Here is a 22,432-nt window from a genome sequence, read left to right on the forward strand (position 1 = left end):
GTCCAGGTGAAACCCGATCCCACAGCAGAGTCTCCAGCTCTGTCCAAGGGAACAAGCAGAGCCATTGGTGTCTGTCACCATGGCAACCAGAGTGAAAAGTAATCTTATCACTCTGACCAGGTTCTTGGTTTCTGTTCTGCTGAGCTCCATCCCCCCCCCCCCCCCCCCCCCACACACACACACCTGCTCATCATGTTTAATAAATCACAACATTCACATAAGTTACTTGAATGCAGAAATTAGTTTAATGTCAGGGTGAAACAAAAAGTTTTATATCAAAAAGATGTTTTATTAGAATAAACCGACTTAAATAAATAAAACTGAAAAATGTTTTAAATGTTTGGACTCAGACTGAAACAGGAAGAAAAAAAAAAGATTTTAAGTTTGATTCAGAGAAAGGCTCCGGGGTTCGATCGAGGATCCTTCAGGTTCCGGTACTTGTGAGTGAGCCAAACTCCCAGGATCTGCAAACAAAATTCCTGATTAGGATTTTCTGACAGGAGCTCAAAAGGATAAATGCTCAGATGTGACCTCTGACCTCTGTGAAGCTGAAGAAGAGTCCGATGCCTCCGACGAAGCGCAGCACCTCCCCGGCGTAGGTCTGCAGGATGGTGGAGCAGGTGATGCAGGAGGCCGGATTTCTGAAGCATTCCTGAGCAGGTGAGAGCAAACCTGGTTAGAATGGGGTCAGGGGTCAGAGTTCCGATCCAAACCCAGAAGTTTGACTCACAGCAGCACAGGAGCTGTTGAAGTCCACTGAAGAATATCCGCAGCAGTTCAGCGTTTTCTCCACGTCTCTCTGAGTCGACTCCGACTTGTTCCACCCGACCTCCAGTAGCTGGTTCTGGAGGTTAGAGACAGAAATCAGTGAGATCGGGTTTTGGCACCAGCAGAACACCACCAACCGCAGAACCCTGATCCAAGCCTGTAACATCACAGAACTGGGCATTGGGATCTGGTTCACTTCTTCCAATAGAGGTCTGGGATTCTGATCCATGTTTTCCTTGTTCTGGTCCAGCCCAGAGCAGTCAGCATCTCGCCTGGACAGAGTCAACACCAGGGTTCTAGATGTGGTTCTGAGGTATTGGACCTGCTCCTTGGTCCTCTAATGCTCCAGATTCCCTGAATGATTACTGATGCTCCATAAATCCCAGAAATCTGTCATTTTGATTATTTCCTATCAAACCTTTATTTTCAAATCTAATTTTCAATTGAACAAGTTTTACTCTTCTCTATGAGCTGCCATCTTACCGTTGTGGAGAGGTTTGAGTGTCCCAATGATCCTGCGAGCTAAGTTGCCTGAGGCTTTATGCCTCTTGTAGGGTCACCCATGGCAAACAGGTCCTAGGTGAGGGATCAGGAAGTGCAGCCCACAAACACCTTTTGATGAAAACAAATGGAAACCATGTTCCCTCACCCAGACGCAGGTTACCGGGCCCCCCTCTGGAGCCAGGCCTGGAGGTTGGGCCCGTCAGCAAATCCCTGGTGGCTGGGCTTTCACCCAAGGAGCCCAGCCGGTCACAGCCCGAAGAAGAATCGTGGGTCCCCCTTCCCATGGGCTCACCACTTGTGGGAGGGGCCAAAGGGATTGTGATGGGTAGTATCCAAAGGCGGGGACCTCGGCAGTCTGATCTTCAACTACAGAAGCTGGCTCTTGGTAGGTGGAATGTCATTTCTCTGGTGTGAGGTTGAGAGGTTCAGATTAGATATAGTCTGACTGACTTTGATGCATGGCTCTGGCTCCGGAACCAGTTTCCTTGAGAGAGGCTGGACATGGTGGAGGTGGCCCAACTGAGAGGAACCGATCAGGGGTGGGCATACTAGTTGCCCCCCATCTTAGTACCTGTATGTTGGGGTTTACCCCGGTTAACGAGAAGGTAGCCTCCCTCCACCTACGTGTGAGGGAATGGGTTCTGACTGTGGTCTGTGCATATGTGCCAAACTACAGTTCAGACTACCCACCCTTTTTGGAGTCCTTGGAAGAGGTGCTGGAGAGCGCTCCTTCTGGTGACTCATTCTGCTGGGGGACTTTAACACTCACATGGGCAATGACAGTGAGACCTGGAGAGGTGTGGTGGGAAGGAACTGCCCCCCGATCTGAATCTGAGTGATTGTCCATAATAAACACCATGTGTCCATGTGTACTCTTGGCACCAGGATACCTTAGGCTACAGCTCAATGATCGACTTTGTTGACGTCTCATCTGATCTGCAGCCACATGTTTTGGACACTCGGCTCAAGAGAGGGGCAGAGTTGTCAACGGACCACTACCTGCTGGTGAGTTGACTACCATGGTGGGGGAGGATGTCGGTCAGACCTGGCAGGCCCAAACGTATTGTGAGGGTCTGCTGGGAACGTCTGGCGGCGTCTCCTGTCAGAAGAAATATCAATTACCACCTCTGACAGAACTTCCAAAAGGTTCCAGGGAACGCAGAGTCTGAGTGGGCCATGTTCCATGTTTTCATTGTCAAGATGGCCAACCGGAGCTGCAGTAGCAGGGTTGCTGGTGCCCGTCATGGCAGCAAACCTCAAACCCGTTGGTGGACACTGGCGGTTAGGGATGCCGTCAAGCTGAAGGAGGAGTCCTATCAGGTCTTTTTGACCTGTGAAACTCCAGAGGCAGCTGATGGGTACTGGCAGGCCAAGCGGAATGTGGCCTAGGTGGTCAGAGGTAAAACACTGTGCGTGGGAGGAGTTTGGTAAAACCAAAGAGCATGACTTTCGTATGGCTTCAAGGAGATTCTGGTCCATCATCTGACTTCTCAAGAGGGGAAAGCAGTGTGTTACCAACACTGTTTACAGAGGGGATGGTGTGCTGCTGACCTCGACTCGGGACGTTGTGGATTGGGGGGCAGAGTACTTTGAAGACCTCCACCATTCCACTGGCACGTCTTGCACGGAGGAAGCAGAATCCAGGTTCTTTGGGTTGGGCTCTCCAATCTCTGGTACTGAGGTGATCAAAAAGCTTGGTTGCAAGGCTCCGGGGGTGGATGAAATCGTCCCAGAATTCCTTAAGGCTCTGGATGTTGTAGGGTTGTGTTGGCTGACTCGGCTCTGCAATATCGTTTGGACATCGGGAGAAGTTCCACTGGTTTGGCAGACCAGGGCGGTGGTCCCTCTTTTTAGGAAGGTGGACGGCAGGATGTGTTCCACAGCTGGACCACACTCCTGAGCCTTCCTGTTAAAGTCTATTCAGGGTTTCAGGAGAGGAGGGTCAGATGGATGTCAAACCTAGGATTAAGGAGGAACAATGTGGTTTTCGTCCTGGCCGTGGAACACTGGACCAGCTCTTTACCCTTAAGGGGGTCCTGGAAGGTGCATGGGAGTTCGCCCAACCAATCTACATGTGTTTTGTGGATTTGGAGAAGACGTTCGACTGTGTCCCTAGGGAGGCCCTTAAAAAGGGGTACTCCAGAAGTATGGGGTGCCCCCATTGTCAAGGTGTTTTTGGATCCGTTTTGGTGGTCTGAGGATCAGGTCTCTGCTTTTAGCAGATGATGTGGTCCTGTTGGCTTCATCAGACCGTGAAATCTGGCTCTCACTGGAGCGATTCACAGCAAAGTGTGAAGCAGCTGGAATATGAATCAGCTCCTCTAAACCCAAGACCATGGGCTTGAGTCGGAAAAGGGTAGAATGCCTTCTCTAGGTCAGGGACGAGGTCCTGTCCCAAGTGGAGGAGATAAAGTATCTCAGGGTCTTGTTCATGAGTGAGGGAAAGATGAAGCTTGAGATTGACAGGCGGAATGGTGTTGTGTCTGCAGGGATATGGGTGTTGTTGGCAAAGCTCTTGATTTACCAAAAGAATCCGATCATGGATACAAGCTGTCTTAATGAGTTTTCTCCACAGGGTGGCTGGGCTCTCCCTTAGAGATAGAGTGAGAAGCTTGGTCATCCGGGAGGGGCTCGGAGTAATCCCGCTGCTCCTCCACATCGAAAGGAGTCAGTGCTTGGCTTAGCTGCAGTCACCGGCCACTTTTTCAAACTTTTCTCCACTAACCTCCTCTTTTCCACCTTGCTCCTGTCTGTGATCCTCTTCAATATTGTCCTTGCTACCATCTCTTATGATCGCCAGACTCTTATCCTTCCGTTCGTTCACGATCGCCCAAGATGCACCGAGGACGTACCTCCCTGCCTCTCCTGACTCCAACCAGGCCCATCATCCTAGATAGCTTTACTCCTATTTCTTTGCCTGAGTTAACCAAACTAGTTAACTCTCTGAAGACCTCTGCATGCCCCCTCGACATCTTACCCTCATCTTTGTTTTAAAGTGCTTTTCAGGCCATCGGTCCCAGCGTGCTCTCTATAATTAATGCTTCTCTGGTTTCTGGTCATGTCCCTGCTTACTTTAAGAATGCTGTAATCCACCCGCTTCTTAAAAAACCAAGTCTCGACGCCTCTCTCCATAGCAGCTTCAGACCCATCTCTGAACTAGGGTTGTCACGGTATGAAAATTTAACCTCATGGTTATTGTGACCAAAATTATCACGGTTTTCGGTATTATCGCGGTATTTTTTAAACGGTGTTGCATATGTTCAGAAAGCATTGATAGTCCTGTTCTACACAAACTGAAATAGTTCTGAAAAGGTTTAACAGTGTTTATTAAACCTAAAATAACACAAAGCCTTAGCAAAAGTGCAACTTTTCACAAGTAAAGGAACAAATAGCTTATTTTTCTGGAACATGTTACAGTAGTCAGTGCAGGTTTAAATTATACAAATCCAAACATTCGAAACATAAACAATATGTAAACAAATCAAAGAAACACCACTTGTTTTCTCATATACTTGTTTTCTTCATTATCAAAATGAAAATCTAAAACTCCAGTCCACACTTGACTTGAGCACTGTACAAGTCAACCTTAAAAAATATGTATTTAAAATAAATAGCCACTTTAAACAAATTACTAAAATAACTACCACACTATGTAATCAAATCCAAATGTTCAAGTATAAATGGCATTGAATAAGTAAACAAATCAATGACAAGGAACTAATTGTATATTTCTCTTCATCATCAACAAATAAGATGCTTCATCCAGCAACAGGGTGTCCGTGACACGGTTTAAATGCTGGCAGAGGACGCTGCGGCTGCAGTATATAGTGACTCGTTGCGTTCTCCCTCAGCCAAAAGTCCTCACGTCATGCATTTAAGCTAAAATGCTAATGTTAACTTACCTTGCACTGGCTGTGGAGACGTGGGTGATGGTCACGCAGATGTGCCATTCGATTCGAAGTGTTGCTGCCTTTTGCAGACACTTGTTTCCTGCACGTTCTGCAAACGGGATAGCCGTCTTCTATTAACTGTCCCTCAGCATTTTTCAGAAATCCAAAATATGCCCATACTTCCGATTTAGTCTTCTTTGAGGGCTGATGGATGTCCTGGGCGCTGCCGTCTCCTCCTTCGGCCATTATTTCAGCTTCAAAGTTTTGGTGCCGTTGCAAATTAAAAAGTGCGTGTGCGCGCCGCGGGAACTTCAGCTGAAGCGACGGTGGCTGGTAAGGGTCATCGCGCCGAAACCGCGGCCACGGTAAACCCACCGAGATAATATAGTTTTTTTAAAAACTGGACGGTTATTTTTATTGTCAACTTTTTTACCGGGGTTTACCGCTATACCGGTTACCGTGACAACCCTACTCTGAACTTCCGTTCATCTCCAAGATCCTGGAAAAGGTTGTGGCTAAACAACTCACAGCTGCTCTTGATGAACGTAACATCTATGATTGCTTACAGTCAGGTTTTCGTAGAGCTCATTCTACTGAAACAGCTCTTCTTAGGGTCTATAATGACCTTCTGACTCACAGTGATGCAGGGGACTGTTCTGTTCTGGTCCTGCTGGACCTGACTGCAGCCTTTGACACTGTTGATCATCACCTGCTACTGGAGAGGCTGAGAGACTGGGTAGACCTATCAGGATCTGTTCTGGAGTGGTCCTCCTCTTTTCTCTCCGAGCGCTGCTTTTCTGTGGCCGTCTCCAAGTTTAGGTCCTCCACCACCTCTCTTACCCATGGTGTCCCACAACAGGGTATATACAGCAATCCTTAAGTAAAATTTACTACTTTTTAATACTTTTTTTTACTACCTTCAGAATTTTTTTAAAACCATCACAACACTAAATTGCAAGTGTTAATCAGCGACCTATTTACACATATTTTAACATATATAACATACAAAAAACATAGACTTAGAGACTCACTGATGTTGACAACGTATTGCGCATATTTATTTTACTTAGGAAATAAGCCAGGCACTTCTGTTCAGCGGTTCAGACAGTTGACCACGGGGCCTGAAATGATGCACAACGACCACTGAATATGACGTCATCATTATGTGACCGGATAAGCTAAAGTAGGGCTGCTCGATGATGGCAAAAACAATAATCACGATTATTGTGACTGAAATTGAGATCTCGATTATTTAAGACGATTTTTCAATTTATGTAGATTTTTTTAATTTATTTTTATTCAGTCATAAAACTGCTCAGGGCACAATCAGGGCAAAAATAAATAAACAAGATGATCACTAAAAGAACTCCTGATTCCCAGTATAAAGAGACCAATATACTTATAGCTCATAGTTTATGACCCAAGGGCTATAGACCTTGGTTTAACTCATTTAAGTCTAACCAGTACAGACCCAAATACCAATATCTTGCAAATACTGACAGCAAGAATTATACAGTGGCATTTATAACAAATACATGCAAATTGCTGTTCACTAAATGTTGCATAGCATTTATTTAGTCATGTCAAGGTGCTGTAGGAGAGTGCGCTAGCACCGTGTCCTCAGAGAGATTAGTTATTATTTATCAGCGTGAGGAACTTATTTCTACCTTATTTATAAACTATTTATTTACAAGTCCATCAGTTAATGTAATAATTGTCCCAACCACAGCTGCACCCCCCACCCCCCAACCCGGTCTCACAGCAATTGGGGCAAGCTGCACGTGTGTTTAGCACGCCGCACGCGCACATTTAGCCGTTTTTAGTGGCTCAGGAGTCCGCAGGTACGGTGTGTGTCACTCACTCTGATTACTCCAACAGGGAGCCGGCTCCGAGAGCCGTTTCTTTAGCGACTGACACATCACTACATCATTCCCTTTCCTAATGTCCTGAAGAACGGTCCGGAGCGCAGGCGGAGTGTTTAGCTAACCTGCAGCAGGAAATGTCGACGATAGTTATCCAGAAAGTAGCTAAGGGTTACCAGAGATGTTTCTGAGGTGTTCGCTAGGTACTTTTAAGATTTAAAAAGTCAAGAAGGGGGTCTGAGAAGCTGTTGGAAATAGCATCAAAGTCGCTAAGTTGGCAACGGAGCGCTTCATTTGTAACTCAGGGCAGCGCAAGTGGGAGGAGCAAATAATCGGCTTGTTTTATTTTTATAATCGTTCAAAACATTTCATTCGGAATATATTTCTATGTCGATGTTCAGAATACGACATCTGATAGTCTGAAAAAAATAATACCTAACTTGGAAAAAATAATACCTCTGAGACCAAATTTAACACTTTTAATGGCCTTAAATTTGACTATTTTTATTTATCACTTTTTAATACTTTTTAAAACCCCGCGGACACCCTGCACAATGTTCTGTGCTGGGGCCTCTGCTCTTCCTCCTCTGCTTCCTCTTCAGCACTTCCTGAGCTCCTTCAAAGGAATCTCCTACCATCTTTATGCAGATGACATCCAACTGTACATCTCCTTTAAGCGCCATGAGATGTCTAAGCTGCAGCAATCAAAACCTGGATGGCTGGGAGCTTTCTTCAGCTGAATGAAGATAAGACTGAGATCCTCATCTGTGCCCCAGACAAGCTGGTTCCCAAGGTTCTCACACCAAACCTTCTGTCAGGAATCTTGGCGTGACCTTTGACCCAGCTCTCACCCTGGATTCTCATGTCAGTTCTCTTGTTCGCTCTTCCTTCTTCCATCTCAGGAACATTGCTAAGCTGAGTCCCATTCTGCCCCGCTCTGAACTTGACTTATCCACACCTTCATCTCCTCACGCTTAGACTACTATAACTCTCTTTTCATGTGTCTGAGCAGAACCTCCCTGAACTGTCTGCAGGTGGTTCAGAATGTCTCTGCTCGGTTTCTGACTAAGTCCTCCAAACACACCCACATCTCCCCGCTTCTCCTCCAGCTTCATTGGCTGCTAGTCAACTTCGGGATTCATTTCAAGATCCTGGTTCTGGTCTATAGGACCTTACATGGACAAGCACCATCTTACATTGGTGATCTTCGTAGTCCCTACACCCCCAGCAGGTCCCTGAGGTCCAGTGATCAAAGCCTACTGGTTGTGCAGCACCAGACTAAAGACCAAAGGTGACAGATCATTTGCTGCTGTGGCCCCCAGACTCTGGAACTCTCTCCCCCTGAGCCTGAGATCAGTGGACTCAGTGGTCTCCTTTAAAAAGCAGCTGAAGACTCACCTGTTCAAAGTGGCTTTTGTATGACCTTCTTCACCACTCTCTTTATTCTGCTCTCCCCACCTATTCTACCTTCCTCAGGATCCACTGATTTCCCTCTTTCCTATTCACTCACTCTTAACATTTTTTAATCACAATTGTCTATTTTGTGCTCATTTGAAATATATTTTTAATCATTTTCTAAATTCTTTTTTAGATTTTTACATTTGTATTTGTGAAGCGCCTCGTGATTTTTATCTTGAGAGGCGCTATAGAAATGATATTTTCTTCTTCCTTTTCTTGAGGTGGCTCTGGCATTTGGTAAGGATGCCTCCTGGACGACTCCCTGGTGAGGTTTTCCGGGCACGCCCAACTGGGAGAAGACCTAAAGGAAGACCCAGGAGACGTCGGAGACACTATGTCTCTAGGCTGGCCAGAGAAGGCCTGCTTCCCCCGGAGGAGCTGGCCCAAGTGGCTGAGGGAAGTCTGGGCCTCTCTGCTTAGGCTGTCGCCCCCGCGACCCGACTCCGGATAAGCGGCCAAAAATGGATGGATGTTTTTTTATTTTTCAAACATTTAAATCTTAATTTGCTGCATTTTTAATAACTTTAAATCATAAACATAAACTTATGAAAATGTTGCAAATCAACCAACTAGAAGCTGATTCGCCGCCAGAAAGAAAATCTAAAACTTGCTAAGAAAATAATCTCACAGTTTGAAATAATATACAATGGAAAAGGGGATATTTTCCTAATATTTAGGAGCCTAATATTTCATTTAGGCTCCTATTGTCTTAAGAGATGATGGATGTTTAAACCTGGTTCTGAGTGAGGAGAAGCAGAAGTGAGCCCACCTGCTGGTCTTTGTTCAGAGCCAAACAGGCACAGGAGATGGAAAACTGCAGCACGAACACCAGGAACAGGATGATCATGTACTGACTCACGTTAAGGAACTTCACCACCCTGGAACTGATGATGATAATGATGTAACAGATCAGAAGGATACGAAGAATAGCAGGATCTGCTGGTGTTTCAGGGCCCCACAGAGACCCACAAAGGCCACGAGCAGCAGAAAGGCCCCCACACTAATGACTCCTGCCACCACACTGATGCTTGAGACCAGACCAAACCACTTCCCCCAGGCTGCCACACCGATCAGCAGCAGGCTCACCATCTGGGGGTGGGGAATTAAAAAAAAAACAACTAATTAAAGATATTTTCTTCATCTGTAATCTAATGAAAACTAATGAAAGAAGCTGCTAATCCAGCATCCATCCGCTGTGAGGTCATGTTGCCATGATGAAGATCCACTAAAACTTCAGTGATTTTCTGAAATCCTGCAAATGATATTAAATCCTGGTTTTGCTGTCCTGACGTGAATCTGATCCTGGCTGCAGGTCAAAATCCGATCAATTCATTTTTCAGGGATTTTTTAGCTTCTGTCTCCAGATTTTTAAACTTTGACCTTTTATTTTAACACTTAAAATCTAATTTGTTACAGAAACAAGATATCACATCGAATGTAGTTTAGAAATATTTTATTAAGCTGTTTTTTTCTTAAACCCGTTTTTATCTATGTGCTTCTTCAAGTTTATTATTTCCTTTGAAGGTTTGTGTGGCCTGCTGTTCTCTGAGGATCTGAGACCATGCTGCAGCTTTCAGATGCTCCTCTGCACCAGCAGATGGCTGATCTGAGGAGGTTCATTCATCCATTCATCTGAGCAAAGACACTTGAACAGGACCTCAGTTTAACTCTTTCATGCCCAAATAAGAGAAGAAAAGCTATTAAGTTTATTTTCAGCATTTTTCTTCATGGAGTGTGATATAAAAATACTAAAGTTAATATTTGAGGTTTTTTCCCCCAAGTTGACATGTTTTAACTCTAAAATATGGACCGAATCTGTTATTCTGGCCTAAAAACAGATTTTATTTTCATTCTGAGCTCTTGTTTTATTTTCTTTCATTTTCTGAACGAAGATTTAACCGAGGAATGTTTTACATCCTTCTGACGTCAAAAAGCCCTTTATAGGATGAGATTAGACTCCGATGAAGGCAAAACAAAACACCCAGGAGGAAACCGGAAGTGGTGAAACATCCTAGGGAAGCTCCTGGATGTTTCTGATAAAAAAAAGGTATTCTGCTTTTTAAATGTAAAGAGACTAAAAACAACATTTCACGAGTTTATTTTGCAGATGAACAATAATACAAGTTTAATTAAAAGGTTTAATTAATAATCCTTATTAAACAAGTTTCAGCTGATGAAGCAAAAGGTCAGACATATTTATTCACGCTAAAATCAGTTTAAAATGTTTTCTCCTGATTTTACCAACCTTTTTGTTCCTGTTCTAAGACAGAACGTTCACTCGCCTGAATCCTAATTGTTACATTAATTAGAGCCTTTAGGACCAAGTTCAGATTAAATTTACAATATTTAACATTCGTAGAAAATCTGAAGTTCTGGTTATTTAAAGTTGGTGAATTTAGTAAAAGCTGAAAAAGTCCTGAACTGCTTTAAAGTTAAACAATCCCAGAAAACCGGAAAAGACCTCGTGGAAGCAGCAGCTAATCAGTTAATCAAAGTCACCGGTTCTTTACAACAGTTTTTATAATTTATATAATAATAATAATAATATAAAATAAAACAGACAACTCAAACAGATCTGAAGTCAGGTTTCTGTTCTCCATGTGATATTCTCACTCCTTTCAGATAGATAAAATCTGGATTATTTGACTTACAACATAAATGATGTTGAGCGCAGAAAGTGCGTTCTTGGTGCAAATGAATCCTCCGCAAACCATCGCTGCTGTGCGGGAAGTTTTCTCTCAGAAAGGCTGAAAAACCGAGTTCGAGTTCCGCAGCAGTTCGGGTTCCTTCTGAATCCTGGAGGAGACCCGGACCGCATTTCCTGGAGCTCAAACTGCGCGCTGATTGGTCGGTTGAGTATCAGGATGACTCACCTGTTGGTCACGTTGGTAATTAGCTGCTGCAGCCAGCGTCACATGAACTCTGATCAGTTAATGGTTAAACCAACAGAGAGCGGAACCAGACTCAAAGATTGAAAGAATCAATAAGATTTTCAAATTAAAAATGTTTTTATCGGGAGCATAGTACTACTACTACTACTACTACTACTACTACTACTACTACTACTAATAATAATAATAATAATAATAATTTGAATGAGAATAAACATTTATTCAAGTTGCAGGTTTGATAAGTTTGAATGATCTTAATCTTTGTTTTGTTTAATGTTTTTATATTTTCTGTGTTGTTTTCATGAGTTAAATCATTAAAATTAGTTTTTGCTGCCAGTTTTGATTGCTGATCTAAAGGTAATTAAGCCTAAAATAAAACTGTCCTGCAGGGGACGCTGATCACAGTCTAGTCTAAGAGGGTAAGGAATGTGTTTGGCATCATCTGGTGGGCACAACTGGAATAGAAAAATGAGAAATGCAGAACCCAACACACAAATCTGAATTTATTCTTGTTTATAAGACAGAAATAAGGAAATAAAAACTTGTGATAATATAGCTGATAATATATGAATGTAAAGCAAAAAACAAATTATGAATTACATAATATATGATTCTATACTGCACAATATACTACTATTAAATACTATACATATAACTAAATTATTCAAAAATTATAGATAGATAGATAGATAGATAGATAGATAGATAGATAGATAGATAGATAGATAGATAGATAGATAGATAGATAGATAGATAGATAGATAGATAGATAGATAGATGGATAGGTTTAGGGGTTTAAAGTGACATGAGAGAAAAAAGAGCAGAAAATTGTGAGGAAACAAAAACACATATGGAGAAACTCTGGAGTTTTTAAAGGAAGGTCAGAGGTTCAGTTTGTTCATCACAGATGAGAGAGGATCATTATCGTAACGTTGTCGTTTTGAAATGACATCATGTCGCTTTTTAAGGTGGTTTTTAACCTCCTTTTGACTGAAAATGTTCAGTTTCATAAGGAGGAAACAGATAAAACGGAAGTAAAATCCAGAAAGAGATGAAATGCAAACATTATTTAGTCTCTTCTAACAGAGATCTGTTTTGATCACTGTTCTCTGCCTAACTGGAGCTGATCAGAACATCTCGCTCACAGATAAATTTGTTCAGAAACACAGGATCTGATGGTGTCCAGTTTTCTTTGGGGTCCCTGCCAGGGATCAGTAGAACATGTAGACCCATTGGATCAAAGTTCTCTTCCATCCAGAACCTTCAAAACATGAACATCAAGAGAACAAGTGAACTGCTGCTGAGATTTTATAATAATATAAATAATAAACTGATTTTGTACAGGAAATTAGTTCATATAAAAATAGATCTAAATGCATTCTGGGTAAAGAGGTGATTTAAAATGTCACAATATGTCACTAAACATGATCTTTTACCTGAGAGTATCGTTCCGCCCATCAACCCAGACCCAGTCGTTGTTGACTTTCTCTAATCCCAACCAGAATCCATGATAACTGTCAAAGTAGAACCTGGCTTTGTTACTGATGAATTCCTGTAAATCAGAGGTCTTCATGAACATGTTACATGTCGACTCTTCAAGGTTAAAGTTATAATCCCGGACTTTACCTGCTCCTGCAGATTATCAACAACCACCAGATCAGCAGCTTTATTCTGGCAGAACTTCCTGCTCTGATCCCAGCTCTTCCAGGGAGGATTTTCATCATAAAACAGGAAGCACTTTGTCTCAAACTGAACCCAGCCGGTTGGACACGGCTGACACTCTGAGTTCATCAGACAGACAAGAAAAGTCGGGATCTTTAGTTCTGTTGTAGTTTAGAGACCAGCTCCACCTATTAAAACTTTTAAAGCTAAGAAACTGTGTACCACAGGGATCCATCTCTGGTCCTCCTAAAACATTCCCCGTCATTTTCCATTATCAACTTTAAAGACCAAATTCACTCATTTCTTTCCCTACACATTTTAAGTGGCCTCTAGTATAAATGAATGCCTTTTCACTGAATCTTTGTGGGAATAACACTTAGCGGTTTAGTGAGAGAAAGCAGGCTTTGGAGTCTTATTTCCTGTTATTCTGATATCTTACCACTGATTGGCTGACATCAATTAATCTCTACCACTGACTCTGTTTACTTTGCAACATTGATTTTTTTATCTCCACAAATAACACAAGTCTGAAGTAGTTTTGCTGTGTGGTGGAGTTGCTAATGCTAAAAGTTAGCTTCTACAAGTCAAGATGTTCTCTGAGAAGTACAAATAGAGTACAGAGCAGTACATTGTTGAGTTAATGATACCATCAATGAAATGCAGCTTCCCAACAACAGCAGCATTCATGCAGTCCCACATAAGGACACCACCACCACCATGCTTCACTGTAGACATTTTGCATTTCTCTTAGAAAACCTTGAATCACTTTTGCTACAGTATTTAGACTGATGTGTAAAGCTTTGCTGGTCTTCTTGTAGCCCTCACCTTTTTCTGTAAACAAATGATTTCCTTTCTCAGAGTTAGTGACATTTCTCTTCCATGTGGAGCCATTGCTGACAGCATGAAATGGGAAGGGCTCTTCCTTGTTAAGTAATGCCTTTTGCTGACACCTCTTAAATGAACCATTAGACTCACCTGTGGTTGAATGCCTGTTAATTCAAAATTTGTAGTCTTAAGTGTGGTTTTTCTGCTAAGACTATAATTGGGGTGTACTCATTTTTGCAACATGGGCTTGAATGGATATTTTCGGAAAATCACTTTTTTGTGTACAAATGAACAAATCAATGACCCACATTTGTGGGAGTATTTTGTAGCATGGTATATCATAGAAAATGTTGATTCTGAAAGGAAACTAAAGGTTTTCTGACAAATGTAGCGGGGTGTACTCATTTCTGCAGAGCACTGTATATATTCAGCCTTGCCAGGCCTAGCTTTTGCCTGCGTCATCAGAGTGTAGTAACTGAGGATGCAGCATCTCTGTGACTAAACTTTGATGTTATGTTCTGTACTGGATCCAAAAGAAGCAGAGCTCACTCTTGTTGGGACAGAAGTCTTTCACTGGGAAGTTGTCGAAGGTCAGGATGACTCCCAGCATTCGATTCAGATTCTCTCTGGTTCTGTTCAGTTCCTGGGTCTGGTTCTGCAGGGTTCTCTTCTCCACCATCAGCTGCTGGTTCACTGCAGTGAGGGTTCTCAGGTCGGCCTGCTGTTTCTTCATCTCCACGCCAACTAGAAAAAGAACAGAGGAGTTTGTTATTCGCTCCGTCGTTAAGAACATTTAAAAATATTAGATCAGACAAGCCAAGATTCTTAATTTAGAAAACAAAGCTCAAGATTTTTATTTGTAAAAGGAATTCATGCCACAATTGATTATTTTCTAAAAGTTGTACATTTTTATTTTATTGTATTCAAACACAAATATACAGGTGCTGGCCAGTAAAGTAGAATATCATCAAAAGGTTGAAAATATTTCAGTAATTCCATTCAAAACGTGAAACTTGTACATTATATTCATGCAATGCACACAGACCAATGTATTTCCAATGTTCATTACATTTAAATTTGATATTCATAAGTGACAACTAATGAAAACTCCAAATTTGGTATCTCAAAAAATTAGAATATTCTGAAAAGGCTGAATATAGAAGACACCTGCTGCCACTCTAATCAGCTGATTTACTCAAAACACCTGCAAAGGCCTTTAAAAGGTCCCTCAGTCTTGTTTTGAAGGCACCACAATCATGGGGAAGACTTCTGACTTAACAGCTGTCCAAAAGACAATCATTGACACCTTGCACAAGGAGGGCAAGACACAAAAGGTGATTGCTAAAGAAGCTGGCTGTTCGCAGAGCTCTGTGTCCAAGCACATTAACAGACAGGCGAAGGGACGGAAAAAATGTGGTAGAAAAAAGTGTACAAGCTCTAGGGATAACCGCACCCTGCAGAGAATTGTGACGACAAACCCATTCAAAAATGTGGGGGAGATCCACAAAGAGTGGACTGCAGCTGGAGTCAGCGCTTCAAGAACCACCACGAGGAGACTCATGAAAGACATGGGATTCAGGTGTCGCATTCCGTGTGTCAAGCCACTCTTGAACATGAAACAGCGCAAGAAGCGTCTCGCCTGGGCCAAGGACAAAAAGGACTGGACTGATGCTGAGTGGTCCAAAGTTATGTTTTCTGATGAAAGCAAGTTCTGCATTTCCTTTGGAAATCAAGGACCCAGAGTCTGGAGGAAGAGCGGAGAAGCACAGAATCCACGTTGCACGAGGTCCAGTGTAAAGTTTCCACCGTCAGTGATGGTGTGGGGTGCCATGTCATCTGCCGGTGTTGGCCCACTCTGTTTCCTGAGGTCCAGGGTCAATGCAGCCGTCTACCAGGAAGTTTTAGAGCACTTCATGCTTCCTGCTGCTGACCAACTTTATGGGGATGCAGACTTCACCTTTCAACAGGACTTGGCACCTGCACACAGTGCCAAAACCACCAGCACCTGGTTCAAGGACCATGGTATCCCTGTCCTTGATTGGCCAGCAAACTCGCCTGACCTTAACCCCATAGAAAATCTATGGGGTATTGTGAAGCGGAGGATGCAATACGCTAGACCCAACAATGCAGAGGAGCTGAAGACGACTATCAGAGCAACCTGGGCTCTCATAACACCTGAGCAGTGCCACAGACTGATCGAGTCCATGCCACGCCGCATTACTGCAGTTATTGAGGCAAAAGGAGCCCCGACTAAGTATTGAGTGCTATACATGCACATTCTTTTCATGTTCATCCTTTTCAGTTGGCCAACATTAGAGAAACAAACATTTTTTCATTGGCCTTTAGAATATTCTAATTTTCTGAGATACCAGATTTGATGTTTTCATTGGTTGTCACCTATAAATATCAAAATTAAACGTAATAAACATCGGAAATACATTGGTCTGTGTGCATTGCATGAATATAATGTACAAGTTTCACGTTTTGAATGGAATTACTGAAATATTTTCAACCTTTTGATGATATTCTAATTTACTGGCCAGCACCTGTATAAAATGTACCAAACTTCAAATCATTTATAAAAAGTCTCTAGAGTCACCAACTTGCAGAACAGTTTTTTACAAATAAGAAATGTTCAACAAAAGGTAATCATTTAAATTTTACAACCACATTTAATTATTATTAAACATTTCTATTGGAATTAACAAATACATTTTGAATTTAACTAGATTTAATATAAGCATGTCTTATTGAAAACGAATACTACAACTACTAATTATAATAATAATAATACCTATTAACTATTTAAAATGCCCTAAATTATTTTATTGTATTACTATTACCATATATAAATGAGCAAATAAAATTTTCTCTAATGAATTTATAAAAAGGAGTATCCATCTTTCTACATTTTCAATAAATTAAACACAAAATACTTTTTGTGTGAAAATGATTGTAAAAACATTTGTTATTGTTCAATATTCCATGTTGCTGTGATGAAACTCACTGTAAATGATGGCGGCAATGCTGCCGACCAAGAGGAAGAAGAGGATCATCAAACACACCCGTAACAGGTGAGGCCGGAGCACTGCTTCAGCTTCAACACCAAACAGCATCATGTTATAACACATCCTTGATTTTCATCTCTTCCTTCAGAAAAATGGAAAATCCTTTTATAATTTAAAATTTCAATAATATTTAATAACTCACTTGGTTCAGTCAGAACGACCTCCGTTTTTCCACGTTTCACTTCGGAATAAATTGTTTCTTCTTTCTCTAAACGACAGAAAACATATTAGATTAATGAATGAATATATGTACAGAGTCATGTGATAAACGAGAATCAGGATTTAAAAAACTCACAACTGAGAGAACATCTAACAGCTGCACTGTAAAAAATAGCTGTATATTTAACAAGATTCCAGATCAAAATCATTCTATCGTCATTGCACAGGTGTACAACGAAACTGACCTTACGCTCTCTCTCTCTCTCTCTCTCTCTCTCTCTCTCTCTCTCTCTCTCTCTCTCTCTCTCTCTCTCTCTCTCACACACACACACACACACACACACACACACACACACACACACACGCTCACATGCACACACACATATATACGCACACACATATCTTCCACACACACACACATCCAGTTTAAGGTATAAAAAATGTAAAGGTAAAAATGTAAACACGGTAATAGGCAAGACTAAATCTTTAAACTGAAAGTAAACATAATATAAATGTAAACAACCACATGTTGAGGTATCAGGATTAACTAGCTTAATGTAAAGGTGCAGTAGTGCACTAACTGTCCAGCAGAATCACTCTTAGTGTGACCTCCTAGCAGCAACATTCAGTTCAGTGATGGCTCTTGCATAGAGGCTGACAACAGCCTGGTGGCATGTTTGTATTGCCCTGTATCGTTTACCAGATGGAAGAAGTTTGAAGATATGGTTAGAAGGGTGGGTTGAGTCCTTCAGGATGTTTGTGCCTTCTCGAAGGCTGGGAGTGGTGAAGATGTCATCCAGGGCAGGCAGGTGTGTGTTTGTTATCTTCTCTGCAGTTTTGATTACTTTCTGCAGGGTCTTTCTGTCAGCTGCAGAGCGGCTGCTGTACCACACCATGATGCTGTTGGTCAGGACTCTCTCTATGGAGCAGCGATAAAACCACACCAGCAGTTTTTGTGCAGGTTGATCTTCGTTGAAGCCCTCAGGAAGTATAGCTGTTGTTGTGCCTTCTTTATCTGACATTTGGTGTTGTGTGTCCATGTGAGGTCCTCTGACATGGTTGTGCCCAGGAACTTGAACTGTGACACCATCTCCACCTGCTCTCTATTTATTGACAGTGACGGGTGCTCTACCTTTTCTTTCTTGGGTCAGTGATGATTTCTTTGGCTTTGCTGGTGTTCAGGGTCAGGTTGTTATCTGTACACCAGTCCACCAGCTGCTGCACTTCTTCCCTGTACGGTGGCTCATTTCCCTGGCTGATTAGGCCCACCACGTCATCAAACCTGATGATAGCGTTAGCGTTGTGGGTGGATGCACGTGTGTGTACAGGGAGTACAGAAAGGGCTTCAGACAGGCAGCTGGAGGACTCAGACAGATGTGATGTGCTGCAGCACTAGTCTTTTCATCCACTTCATAATGAGAGGTTTTAAAGCTACATGCCTGTAGTCGTTGTGGCATGTTATTGCAGAATTTTTGGGTATCTGTACTATTGTGGAGGTTTTTAGACAGGTGGGGACAGAGCACTGGGACAGCGACATGTTGAAGATGTCAGTGAGGACGTAACACCCTTCCTGGAATGCCATCTGGACCTGTTGCTTTCCTTGTGTTGACACCTCTGAGTATACGCTGTACCTCAGCGGTCGGCAGGATTAGCACCTGGCTGTTGCTTGTTGGTGTTGAAGCAGGAGTCATAGTTCCAGCAGTCGTCACCTCATGGTGGCCAAATAAACTGTTGAGCTCTTCAGTCAGTATGGCATAGTTGTTGGATGTTGAGTTGGTGCTGGTCTGATCTGTGGTGTGCCAAATCCCTTGCCATGCATATTGTGGGTCTGAGTTGTCAAAGTGGCTCTAGATCCTTCTCCTGTAAGCCACCTTGGCTTCTCTGATGTCCTTCTTCAGCTCTGACCAGGCAGTGCTGTATTGTTGAGCATCGCCAGACCTGAAAGCCTTGAGCAGGAACCTGACGTCTTTGGTCATCCATAGCTTGCTGTTGGGGAAGGTGCAGATTGTTTTTGTTGTTGTAACAGTATCTGTGCAATGTATTATATAAGAAAGAACCGTAGAAGTGTACGTCTCTATGTTTTCATCTTTAAAAATGGACCAGATGGTACCATCAAAGCAGTCTTGTAACTGTTCTGATGGTCCTTCTGGCCACAGCTGAATCACTCTGGTCTCTGGTTTCCCTTTTCTAAAGAGTGGTCTGTATGCTGGAGTTAAAAAAAGGGAGATGTGGTCGGACTAGGTGGGGGAGGGATGTTGCTTTAAAACCTTGCTGCTGTAAACATGATGAAGTCCATTTCACATCTTGTGGGGAACTGCACATGCTGATATAATTTGGGGAGTACAGTTTTGAGATTTGCCTTGTTAAAATCACCAGCAACTACAAACTGTGATAAACCGTAAAACCATGACAGGAAAAACTTGTCAACTATAAAAAAAAAATTGATTGGACATGAAGTGGCCACAAACAATTTAATTGGTGAAAAGAGTAATTTGTACATATTTTCTTTGTACAAAATACAAAATTCTACTGTAAAGCACTTTTGCATAATTTTTTTAATGGAAAATTCCTTAAAGTTTATAACAGTAAAACGCCACGATTTTTACATTTATTTATTGAAAAAAATAACACAGCTTTTAATTGCTGGTAATGGTGTAAGGCGTTTACTTCCTTTTTCCCATTGCGCTTAGCGACATTTAGGTGAGGTCTGTTCAGGCACCTGCTGTACCCATCGAAGAAGAAGTGAAGGCTGTTCAACATAACACTTTTGACTGCTACAATTTCACACACAAGCACAGTTGAAAGACATGAACAGCATTTAAGCGGGCAAAGCTATTATGACCTTAATGGCAGTTTTTTTGGTTTTTCATTCTATCAATTGAACAGTGAAAGGTGATTGAGAAAAACCCTTTAATTTTGCTTTTAGTGGGAAAAATGTTGTTTTTAGTGGCACAAATTTTATTTGATAGATTATTTACATGTTCATTTTATGGTAAAACAATGTTTTTTTTTCCTTAAGTAAAAACAGTTTCTTCTACAGTAAAATACTGACTTCAGTACCATTTTTAACCATAAAAACAACAATAAAAGTACCTTCTTACAGTAAAAGGGGAAAAAAAGAGTTTTGCCCAAAATTTGGCGGTACCATTCTGGCAACCCCGGCTGCTGGATTTTTATAGTAAAATTTGTTTATTTTTTATTTTTTTACAGTGTAGATAATGAAACATCTGCATACACAAATAGAATCAATTTCCCAAACAGAATTTTACAACAGTTTTAATTAGTTTTTCTGACCTGAAATAACATCAGGGGTTTTATTTTACTCATTAAAGACGATAAATAGTCTCTGCAGGACTCACCTACCTTCTGAACAAGGTTTTCCTTTTTTAATAACAACAGCAGAATAACATATTTCTTCCTCCATCCTGGTATCCGTGTCTGTGAGCTGAGGCTCCACTAGTTCCTCTGTGATTTTTTTTACTCAAACCGTCTGTTTCTGCTGCTTCTGTCACAAACTCATGGTGACACAACAAACCACCAAGCCAGACCAAGGCGTTGTCTCAATAAAGGAAACACATTTAGTGGCTCAACCAAAAAAGAAAAAAAAAATGCTGTTATTTCTAGTATCCAGTAATGGCAATAATTCTTTGATTTTATACTGTATTTATGTAATTTTTCCAGTTTATAGTTTATTTTGTGAAGTGCTAATTTATTTCAGTTATTTAGTTATATTTATAAATTATTAGACACACATTTAATTATGTTCAAGTCTATTTAAGAATTTTGTATTCTAGTAATTTATAGAATATTTAGTAAGTTCCTTTTAGAGGGGGACCACGTTTTCTTGAATGTTTTTCATTTAAAAGAGTAACACAATAGTTAATTTTCCTGGTAATTAGTTACTTTTATAATATTGTGACTCAGTTACAATTTTGAAGATGTCATTAGTGACTAGAACTAATACATTTTTTAAGTAACTTGCCCAACACTGCCAAGCACACACTGATGGTCTTGTCTGTCAGCAGAAAAGACTAAATAAAGCACAGATTTAAAGCTTTTCCTGGCACAGACTTTACCAGGAAACTAAATGAAAAACAAAAACATATTGTTAGGTCTCACATGGGTCGCACTTAGGAAACCCTAGCTAAGGTGTATATCACTCTTGCTGATCTGAATACTTGGTTTTCATACTGTTTTACATAATGAGGAAGTCAAGTGGGATTATTCCTGAAGAACTGGAGCAGATAGAAGAATCTGCTCAGAGACAGCCTGGCGAAGGAAGAACTGGACAAAAGTTTGGATCTGTGAATAATCTAATAAGATCCTACAAACATCAAGTAAGTTTTTGGATTTCTTTCATCACCTTGGTTTTTAAATGTTCTAAATGATGCAATGATCCATTTTTACTCCTCAAAAACTTCAGCTGGATGATATGAATCAGGATTATCTAATTGACACAGAAGATGCAGTGATGTTTATAAATCTTCTTTTCACTTCTAAGGAATTTTGTTGGATCGCTCATGAAACATCAAGCAATCATGAAAAGCATCCTAAAACTCTTGTTTCTAACAGGTCAGTGTCTCTCCAAACCTACCTTAAGTGTCAAAAATCAACCCCTTACCCTCTCATTTGACCAATTCTGAATACTTTACCCACACAAATATGTTTGAATACAGTTATAAAAATAAAGGCTGAAACTGTTGTGCTGCAGGATTGTGCTCCCTGTCTCTCTTTGTGCACGGGCATCCGTACATCTTATTCCAAACTCCAAAAACCTGGACAGAAGCACAGAGCTACTGCAGAGAGAAATGCATCGACTTAGCCACCATGGAGGACATGAATGTGGTTCTTAACTATGTTGGAGACAGTTACAGTGAAGCTGTATGGATCGGGCTGCAGAAAGGGAGCAACCCAAGGTGGATCTGGTCTCTGGCAGACAAGGATCTCTACAAGGAGGGAGAAAAAACTTATTTTAAATGGGGCTTAGAATCTTCCAGTTACTGTGTAACTTTAAGAGACGGCCTTCTCTACGTGGACATCTGTATAAATAACATGGAGTCAGTCTGCTTTGATCGTGAGTTACTTGCTGTTTCTTATGTTTTTATTTTAGGTGGCAGACAGTTTTTGCATGTTCCAAAAACTTAATATTAACTTTTTGGTTTTGACCAAATTACAGTTTGATATAACAACACGTTTCTATGTAGCTTTGGACAGGATCTTCCCGCAGTGATATAAACTGTGATTTTTTCCTTCTTAGAAACCAAACAAGGAGTAGATCAGTACAGCCTCTCGGAGAAAATGGTTTGGACCGCTGCTCGGGATTTCTGCAGACAAAACCAAACAGA

At 41.5% G+C, this 22,432-nt stretch overlaps 2 protein-coding genes across 2 annotated transcripts; both read right to left on the reverse strand.

Annotated features, from left to right (window-relative positions):
- Positions 1–222: 222 nt before the first annotated feature.
- LOC107396781 (tetraspanin-13) lies at positions 223–11,384 on the reverse strand. Its single transcript, XM_015976623.3, has 6 exons — positions 11,134–11,384; positions 9,404–9,571; positions 9,252–9,332; positions 731–844; positions 539–652; positions 223–464 (listed from the first exon to the last, which is right to left on the reverse strand). The coding sequence occupies exons 1-6, from the start codon at positions 11,194–11,196 to the stop codon at positions 390–392; spliced, it is 615 nt and encodes a 204-aa protein (XP_015832109.1). The 5' UTR covers positions 11,197–11,384; the 3' UTR covers positions 223–389.
- Positions 11,385–11,470: 86 nt separating this feature from the next.
- Positions 11,471–20,572, reverse strand: LOC107396782 (C-type lectin domain family 17, member A). Its single transcript, XM_015976624.3, has 7 exons — positions 20,451–20,572; positions 17,071–17,136; positions 16,868–16,957; positions 14,410–14,604; positions 13,000–13,154; positions 12,810–12,925; positions 11,471–12,634 (listed from the first exon to the last, which is right to left on the reverse strand). The coding sequence occupies exons 1-7, from the start codon at positions 20,509–20,511 to the stop codon at positions 12,487–12,489; spliced, it is 831 nt and encodes a 276-aa protein (XP_015832110.1). The 5' UTR covers positions 20,512–20,572; the 3' UTR covers positions 11,471–12,486.
- Positions 20,573–22,432: the final 1,860 nt, after the last annotated feature.

This window comes from Nothobranchius furzeri, chromosome 5 (assembly GCF_043380555.1).
Source record: "Nothobranchius furzeri strain GRZ-AD chromosome 5, NfurGRZ-RIMD1, whole genome shotgun sequence".
Taxonomy (NCBI): Eukaryota; Metazoa; Chordata; class Actinopteri; order Cyprinodontiformes; family Nothobranchiidae; genus Nothobranchius; species Nothobranchius furzeri.

Excerpts from the sequence above, each read along its gene's own strand:
- LOC107396781 (XM_015976623.3), bottom strand. The coding sequence starts at position 11,196 with ATGGTTTGCGGAGGATTCATTTGCACCAAGAACGCACTTTCTGCGCTC. Across the intron at positions 9,572-11,133 it reads CGCTCAACATCATTTATGTT|ATGGTGAGCCTGCTGCTGAT; the intron begins GTAAGTCAAATA and ends CCCCACCCCCAG. Across the intron at positions 845-9,251 it reads CTCTGAACAAAGACCAGCAG|AACCAGCTACTGGAGGTCGG; the intron begins GTGGGCTCACTT and ends TCTAACCTCCAG.
- LOC107396782 (XM_015976624.3), bottom strand. The coding sequence starts at position 20,511 with ATGGAGGAAGAAATATGTTATTCTGCTGTTGTTATTAAAAAAGGAAAA. Across the intron at positions 16,958-17,070 it reads GGTCGTTCTGACTGAACCAA|CTGAAGCAGTGCTCCGGCCT; the intron begins GTGAGTTATTAA and ends TTGGTGTTGAAG. Across the intron at positions 12,635-12,809 it reads GGGCGGAACGATACTCTCAG|GTTCTGGATGGAAGAGAACT; the intron begins GTAAAAGATCAT and ends CATGTTTTGAAG.